Source organism: Trachurus japonicus, chromosome 7, assembly GCF_045865225.1.
Source record: "Trachurus japonicus isolate A0001 chromosome 7, Traja_1.0".
Classification (NCBI taxonomy): Eukaryota; Metazoa; Chordata; class Actinopteri; order Carangiformes; family Carangidae; genus Trachurus; species Trachurus japonicus.
In genome coordinates this window covers 14,263,485-14,272,345 of record NC_140913.1, presented here as the reverse complement: position 1 = coordinate 14,272,345, position 8,861 = coordinate 14,263,485, and the positions used below count along the sequence as shown (strand labels likewise).

Here is an 8,861-nt window from a genome sequence, read left to right as displayed (position 1 = left end):
ATCAATCAATCAATCAATTTATTATTTAAAGTGCAAAATCACCATGGTACATGGTCTCAATACACTTCCCAGTAAAAACAAGTACAGTTAAAACATTCAGAAAACCACCAAAGGAAACAGTTAAAGTGCATTTACAACTGACAGTCAACAACAGTTAAAACACAGAGAAAAGAATAAAACAGTTAAAGCATTAAAAAAAATAAAAAATAAAAATATGTGCACAGTAATGACAGTTAAAACACAATAGTAAAACACACATACTAAAAGTTAATTTACTCAAAGTATTGGGTAAAAAGGTGTGTTTTAAGACGGGATTTAAAAATTGTGATAGATGAGGTACTTCTGATGTTTTGTAAATAAACAGAAACTAAAAGAAACTGAAGGTGTCACATCACTACAGAGAGAGTGAATGACAGGACCTTAATTTTACGGGCTGCTGAACACTGGACCCACGGTGCCACCAGAAAACACTGATGACCAAGATGCAAAATTAATAGCACACAGCCACACACACAGCAGGGGTCGCCGCAGCTGCACAGCCATCAGCTTTTTTGTGCATAAATAAAATATTTTCAAACAGCAAACCATCCTGCAGCATTATCATTTGTTGTGTAGTTTGGGAACGCTTGTGAGGCCGAGTGTGTGTCTGTTGAAGCAGAACAGCCACAGGCTGTATATGCAGAGGTGGAGCTTCTGTGGAGGATCACTTTACACTCAATATTTTATACTATGTACTATTTTCTACCTGGACATTTTAATGGAGGATTTAAACTTGAAAATCACAGGTATTCTACAGGTTTTTCACAGCAGGGGTTTTGAATCAGCACATGCAAAAACATCCAAATCCTGCTATAAGTAATTTCAAAAACTGTGTCTTTAAATTCATGTAACCATAATTACCAACTTTTTATAGAGACCAGAGGAAAAAGATGTATGGGTCAAATAAACACATGTCTTTTTCTTCTTTATATTGTTACAGATATTTGGGAAAGGACCTGCTTTATCCAAACCCCCAGTACACACACACACACACACACACACACACACACACACACACACACAAAAATCTTACTATAATAGAACATTATACTGGATTTCGATTGTTTAGGGGAAATTCACTTTAAAGGCACACACTGTATACTGTATTTTGTAAATCCCCATAGTCCAGTAAATCACAACGACAGTCATGTCGTACTTCGGTGTGTGAGAAGCTCGGCTGTTTGTGCCTTGCATAACAAACAGGGCATTTTCATCTGCAGTAACAGAAACTTGTCAAACTGTGCTTGTAAACCTGAGTTGTGCAATATCTGTTCTGGTCGAATAAGGACGCGCGCTTGGGAAGAAAAACGGGAAAGGAGCACAATGTAAACCAGATCCATCATGTTCTGACCTTAGTTTACTCGCTTCTGTCAAACCTCTCCAGCGACACTAAAGAGTTATTACAGCGCAACAACTGCCTGGTTATGACTTCACTCAACGACACGAACTACCGGTAAACTAAAGCAAAACAAAGTTCAGCTCTTCAGAATTCTTCATTCTACAACTTGCTTTTAGAAAAGTAAACCAAGTCGTTTTCCAAAAGGCTTCCGCCTTTACGCATCTTAAAGCGATGTATCTAAATAAGGTCATACTTACATTGCGATCAGAGCCATGATAGTTGCTACTAAGACCCATGTCTCTATGGAAAACTCGGGAAAGAAGCTCATCTTTGCTCCCGTGTGGACTGTAGGCGATCTTCCCCCACTGAATGACCTTTACCCCCACCCACCCCCTCCTCTCCTCTCCTCTCCTCCTGTAGCTCCAGGTCCTCCCATCTCCAGAGCTGCAGTCTGGGTCTTCAACCACCTTTTGCTGCCAGATCCTGTTTGATGCCTGCTGCAAAGGTATGCAGTGTTTTTTGTTTGTTTGTTGTTGTTGTTGTTGTTGTTGTTGCTGTTCTTACATTTTGTCTGCATTTGCTGTATCTCTCTCTTTATCTCTAAATCTCACTGTTTCTAACTCTTCCCCACCAACCCAAAAGGTTGAGGTAGATGACCATCTCAAGGCCTAAAGTGCCTTGAGATAACTTATGTTGTGAACTGGCAGCATGAATGAAATTGAATTGACTTGACTATGAATTGTTAGTTCTGTACCAAGCAATATACAGAGGCAGTCCAACAGCTTAAAGGACAATTCCGGGCAAATTCAACCTGGGGCTATAGTTTCCCAACATTTTAGGTCTAAAAGAATGAATCTTAAGATTTTCTTTTTAATTGCTCCTGTTCTGAAGTAGTTCTGTCTGTCCTCGCATCACCACAGCAGTGTATAATGGGAGCAGACCGATATTACGCTCTTTAGGATGTTTACATCCCACAAAACAGCATTTTTTGCATCTGCTATGTCAGATGGCTATTCGAACATACACCGAGGGGTTCGTTATAGCCCCAGGTTGAATTTGCCCGGAATTGTCCTTTAAGCAACAGCAACATATCTCCACCATCATAATCCAGATCATTTGTATTCTACTATAATACAAATTTGTCTAATGCTCTTTCCAAACGTGCTCTTTGTCATTTTTATCAGTGTGTTGAGTCTATAGTCAGCTGGTTTCGGTCTGTCGTCAGCTGGTTTCGGTCTGTCGTCAGCTGGTTTCTGTCTGTTGTCAGCTGATTTCGGTCTATAGTCAGCTGGTTTCGGTCTGTTGTCAGCTGGTTTCTGTCTGTTGTCAGCTGGTTTCGGTCTATAGTCAGCTGGTTTTGGTCTGTTGTCAGCTGGTTTCGGTCTATAGTCAGCTGGTTTGGGTCTGTTGTCAGCTGGTTTCGGTCTGTCGTCAGCTGGTTTCGGTCTATAGTCAGCTGGTTTCGGTCTGTTGTCAGCTGGTTTCGGTCTGTCGTCAGCTGGTTTCGGTCTGTTGTCAGCTGGTTTCGGTCTATAGTCAGCTGGTTTCGGTCTTTTGTCAGCTGGTTTCGGTCTATAGTCAGCTGGTTTCGGTCTGTTGTCAGCTGGTTTCGGTCTGTTGTCAGCTGGTTTCGGTCTGTTGTCAGCTGCTTTGGGTCTATAGTCAGCTGGTTTCGGTCTATAGTTATCTGGTTTCGGCTGTTGTCAGCTGGTTTCGGTCTATAGTCAGCTGGTTTCTGACTGTTGTCAGCTGGTTTCTTTCTGTTGTCAGCTGGTTTCGGTCTATAGTCAGCTGGTTTCGGTCTGTTGTCAGCTGGTTTTGGTCTATTGTCAGCTGGTTTCTGACTGTTGTCAGCTGGTTTCTTTCTGTTGTCAGCTGGTTTCGGTCTATAGTCAGCTGGTTTCGGTCTGTTGTCAGCTGGTTTCGGTCTGTTGTCAGCTGGTTTCGGTCTGTTGTCAGCTGGTTTCGGTCTGCTGTCAGCTGGTTTCTGACTGTTGTCAGCTGGTTTCTTTCTGTTGTCAGCTGGTTTCGGTCTATAGTCAGCTGGTTTCGGTCTGTTGTCAGCTGGTTTCGGTCTAGAGTCAGCTGATTTCGGTCTGTTGTCTGTTGGTTTCTGTCTGTTGTCTGTTGGTTTCTGTCTGTTGTCTGTTGGTTTCTGTCCGTTGTCTGTTGGTTTCTGTCCGTTGTCAGCTGGTTTCGGTCTATAGTCAGCTGGTTTCAGTCTGTTGTCAGCTGGTTTCGGTCTTTTGTCAGCTGGTTTCGGTCTATAGTCAGCTGGTTTCGGTCTGTTGTCAGCTGGTTTCGGTCTGTTGTCAGCTGGTTTCGGTCTGTTGTCAGCTGGTTTCGGTCTATAGTCAGCTGGTTTCGGTCTGTTGTCAGCTGGTTTCGGTCTGTTGTCAGCTGGTTTCGGTCTGTTGTCAGCTGGTTTCTGTCCGTTGTCTGTTGGTTTCTGTCCGTTGTCTGTTGGTTTCTGTTTGTTGTCAGCTGGTTTCGGTCTATAGTCAGCTGGTTTCAGTCTGTTGTCAGCTGGTTTCGGTCTTTTGTCAGCTGGTTTCGGTCTATAGTCAGCTGGTTTCGGTCTGTTGTCAGCTGGTTTCGGTCTGTTGTCAGCTGGTTTCGGTCTGTTGTCAGCTGGTTTCGGTCTATAGTCAGCTGGTTTCGGTCTGTTGTCAGCTGGTTTCGGTCTATAGTCAGCTGGTTTCGGTCTGTTGTCAGCTGGTTTCGGTCTGTTGTCAGCTGGTTTCGGTCTATAGTCAGCTGGTTTCGGTCTGTTGTCAGCTGGTTGTCAGCCCAAGCTTTTCTTCATCCAGGCCTGTGGAGGAGGTAGAGAACATCTTGTGCACAGTCTTAACTCAACATTTAATGGTTAATCATGCATTACAAGTCATCTTGTGTTGTTGTCATCTAGGTGAAAGAGACACTGGCTTTGAGGTGTCACCTGATGATGAGGTGGAACCATCCATCGGTGGAGCAGACGACCAGACAGATGCCATCCCCATGTCGTCCAGCAGTGACTCTCTGAGCATGTCAGATGAACCGGACGCCAGAGCCACTCTGCCCATGCCTACTGACATCCTGGTGTCCTACTCAACCTCTCCTGGTGTGTTTGTGTCTCAGTGTTGTGTGTGTGTGTGTGCTGTGCTCACAACTCTGTGTTTATACAGAGTATGATTTGTAGTTTTCTTGATCTAATAGCAACAATGCAATTTAGCACAGTTCAAACTAAATATGAGTCTGATTTTATAGCTTTTGCTAATTTGACATGTAAAGGTCAGTGTATTACTGCCATCTAGTGGTCAGTTTTCTTGTCAAGGGAGCGGGGTATAAAAGGGAGGAGGCCACTGTCATCTGTAAGCTCTTCCTGTGGGTGTGTGCGCTCACCTGTGCGCATCTCCACCATCCTCCCTTTGTTCTCCCCTGGCTGGTGCAGCGTTTGTGCTGCTGGCTTTGTTTGGACCATGTTCGTGGCTCTTTGAGTGAGTTTTCTTTGTAGAATTATTTGTAATCTTTGTGTTGGTGCAGTTTCCCTTATAGTTTGGTCTTGTTTTGTTATTATTAGGAGACAGACGTTAGAGTCGGCACCTTCCATTCTGTATTAGCTCCCTTGGTTTGTGGAACAAGGTATGTGTATCTGAATTTTGGGCTATTACTTTATTTTTGATGTCTTGTTTTATTTTTTGTTTTGGGGTGATGCCGTCACAGTATATTTTAATTATTTAAATAAGGTTTTAGTAATATTGTAATGGGTTAATAAAATGTAGTTTTGTTTTTTTAGTTATAAGTTGGGTGCTTTTTGAATCTGTGTTGGAGAAATTCTATGTGAAGTGTAATGTGTTTAACTTTTTCTTCTTGTGTTTTTTTTGTATATTCCCACATAGTTTTCACGGTGCTACACCAAGGCAATAAACTTATGCACCCATATGGAACTCTCCACCTCCTTTCTTGGGGAACCAAGGGCCGCTACATGACATGTTTTACATTTACACATCACCATAGTATTGAACAGAGGACAGATAGATAGATGTCTTCATTGTCATTCAGACATTACATCAAGATGTATTGTAGAACAAAATAATATTTGCATTAGGCCACAATAAAACAAATAGATAAAAATACTGTAATAAAAATAACCAGGTTAGAAAAAACATTTGAATAATACAGTAGGCTATATAATATATAAATAATGGCATAAATACAAGTACACATGCAGATGTGTGTAAATGATATAACAAATAAGATTTTAAAACATAAGAAAAAAAAAAATTGCATATATCAGTGCATTGTGTGACACAATATTGCACAGAATAAAAGCAGATTTGATAACAACACAACTGATAATTTACAATTTGCGGAGCCTGAAAAGCAACAGCAACACAAGCTATTGATAGTCAAACAAAAACAATTAGCAATAGTTATGATTAGCAAGAAGCTCTGATTTGATTTTAGCAGCACTATACGCACTGGTTGTTGATGCCACTCCAATCATGTGACATGTGCAGGTTATGTCTCCTGGAGAGACACTCAGTCTGGATCCTGGTACGTTGAGACGATGGACCGTGTCCTCGAGGAGAATACTGCCACCTATGACCTGGTGACCATGTTGATGATGGTGAGCTTCTCTTACACCATAAACATAGACCACCACAAAACATGACAAATAAAAAACACAATCAACACATTTTAGCCACAAATTGGGCAATACATCAGGACATTTTTAAACCCCCGGGGTGTTTTCTGATTTGTCATACTGTTTTTCAAGTGTTTTAAAGTAATAGACACATCTAATTATTAACTGTCCTTGTTTACAGGTGAACAATGAGGTCTCCCAAAACTCTGCAAAGGGTCTCTACAAACAAATGCCTGGTTCCTTTAACTTCCTCCGCAAACCTCTCTACTTCCAAACCCAAGCATGACAAAATTCTCAGTTTCAGGTTCAGGTTCAATGTTTAAATGTTTTTGACCTGTGATGTCTTTGGATTGTGTCTCAGAATGATTGTGAGATGTATGGATTTTCCTTACTGCACATTGATATTGTCCATAGAGTCTGTGTTTTTGCAATATCTGATAACTTTTCTATATGAATTTATTAGGCTCAGGTGAAAGAAAATATGTACCATGTACTGTTTTTTTTATATACTGTATATTGGTGTCTCATCGACACAGCAGCTCTCAGTTTTTGGGAGCAGATAATCAACACAACGTTAAGATGATTTGTCTGATTTGTGTTATCTGTCTCTTTAATACACTGAACAAAGTGGGATTTTGTTGTCATGATGTAAAAATTGAGGCTGGAAATGCAGCCAACTCTAAGGTGTCAACTCTTGCAGTGAGTGGGAGCATTTCGGATTCTTTATCTGACCTGTTGCTCCGTTATACAACACTTTTCTCCAGCTGCAGCTGCGTATGGATAATCATCTTGATAATCCGTTGTTGTGATAGACACATGTGTTTTCATAATGTAGCCTATCTTAAAGTGGATACAATCACTGCAACTCTGTCCGGAGTGCTCTGTACTTTTATTTCCGTCTCCTTGGTAACAGTAACCCCCGGTACAAGGATTTCAAAATAAGGGCACACTGAATATCATAAGACATTACAGCCATAACGCTCTTCTAAAAATAATTCAGACTAGTTGGAAATCAGTGTGAATAACATAGCTGCCAGATCCAATTTACGCACGCTTTGAATTGTGCTCCATGTAAATTAGAGTTGAATCTGTGGAGGCAGACCATTAATTTGCCGAAATAAAATGCAAAAAAAATCGCCCAGACAATCGCCAAAAATTAAATTATTCCTATCGCCCAAACCTATCTCACTTTACTATAAGGTACACAAAAAGGGTAACTAATGATTAAGTAATGATTCAGTACTCATTACCTACTCATTTTGATGTCTCACTTTACCTTAAGGTACACAAAAAGGGTAACTAATGATTAAGTAATAGTTAGTTCCTCAGTAATTTGATTAGGAGTTACTGAAGAACTCGCCATTAACTAATAGTGAGTTCCTCATTCATTCCAAATGTGTTTCATAGTAAATAACTAGGCTACTCTAAATTTTGTGCACCTCAAACAACTTTACTGTGAACCACGGTGTGATCAGTATACAGTAGTTTACACACAGCCCCATGATACATTCATTTAGCCTACCAAACATGTGACAAATTATCATATTTATTTCGAAGGCAACATGGATGGTCATATTGATGTGTATGTGGTCTGAAATTAATGAATAAAATCTTCTCAAGAATCCTGCTGTCTGTGATTTTTTTTAAGGAACTCCTACTAATGTAAAGATGAAGATGAAGAAATGAAAAACCACTCATTATATGTCACTTTAGGTCATAAAGGTTAACTACTGGACATGATATTGAGTATTGATTCTGTACTGATGAAGTAACTAGTTCACTAATCATCAAGTTGTGATTAACTTTCTATGAAATTTGATAATGAGTTAATGAAGAACTGATCATTAATAGTTCATCATTAGTTCCTCAGTATCTACTCGTCTGAACTTTGATCAGGGGTTCCTGAAGAACTAACCATTAACTAATAGTTAGTTAATCATTAGCCTAGTTCCTCAGTTACTACTCTAATTTTGTGTACCTCAGTTCCCTAACTAACTACTCATTAGTTCCTCAGTAACTACTCCTCTGAACTTTGATCAGGGGTTCCTGAAGAACTGACCATTAACTAATAGTTAATTAATCAGTAGTTCCTCAGTAACTGCTGTAATTTTGTGTCCCCAATTCCTCACTAACTACTCATTAGTTCCGCATTAGTTCTTCATTAGTTCCTCATTAACTATTCTAATTTTGTGTAGCTACCTTTGAGTCTCTTGTTTGCAAAACATAAACTCAAATAGTTTCCCATTTTCCAACTAGTTTTTGCAAAAACTTTCCCAAAGTTAAGGTATGTAGGTCAGATATGGAAAACAAACAAAACAAACAAACATTTATTTATATAAAATGTAAAATTCTTTATTATCTAATGAATCCTTTAATTTATGTAACAGTTATTGTTTTAGATTTTTTTCAAGCCTGATGAAGCCCACAGGGCGAAACGCGTTGCTGCTGTTTTTAACAATAAATTAATTGAATGTACCCCATTGTGTGCGGTGGAACCTTCTTTTCTTTTTCCATGGTTTTTGTTCCTGATACCACCTGCACCAATGTGGAGTTTTATCTGAGCTGTGCAGGGGCAATCTCTTCTCTTATTGTTTTAGATATTTTAACTTAGAATCCCTTACTCTATGAATTTCAATACCTTTTGATGCATCTTTGCCAATAGACATAGATATAGTATCAATCATCCACATGCTGACTTAGACTTTTTTATTGTCATCAGAATATAAGTGTAACTGAATGAAATTTTCATTTCAATTACGGTAGCTAAGACAGATAAAAAATTTTTTTTTTAAAAAGAATATAACACTGCCATTGTGAAGGTTTTTGAATGCTGATGTTAGCATTAAGCTCAAAGCA

The 8,861-nt window shown here is 39.6% G+C and overlaps 1 protein-coding gene across 1 annotated transcript; it reads left to right on the top strand.

The window, feature by feature from the left end:
• Positions 1-1,650: 1,650 nt before the first annotated feature.
• LOC146984309 (caspase-9-like) lies at positions 1,651-6,588 on the top strand. Its single transcript, XM_085783200.1, has 6 exons — positions 1,651-1,716; positions 1,799-1,883; positions 4,157-4,201; positions 4,287-4,478; positions 5,878-5,987; positions 6,187-6,588. Exons 1-6 carry the CDS (start codon positions 1,651-1,653, stop codon positions 6,289-6,291), a joined length of 603 nt encoding a protein of 200 aa, XP_085639326.1. The 3' UTR covers positions 6,292-6,588.
• The last annotated feature ends 2,273 nt before the right edge of the window (positions 6,589-8,861 follow it).

Excerpts from the sequence above, each read along its gene's own strand:
- LOC146984309 (XM_085783200.1), top strand. The coding sequence starts at position 1,651 with ATGATAGTTGCTACTAAGACCCATGTCTCTATGGAAAACTCGGGAAAG. Across the intron at positions 4,479-5,877 it reads GTCCTACTCAACCTCTCCTG|GTTATGTCTCCTGGAGAGAC; the intron begins GTGTGTTTGTGT and ends TGACATGTGCAG. Across the intron at positions 5,988-6,186 it reads TGGTGACCATGTTGATGATG|GTGAACAATGAGGTCTCCCA; the intron begins GTGAGCTTCTCT and ends CCTTGTTTACAG.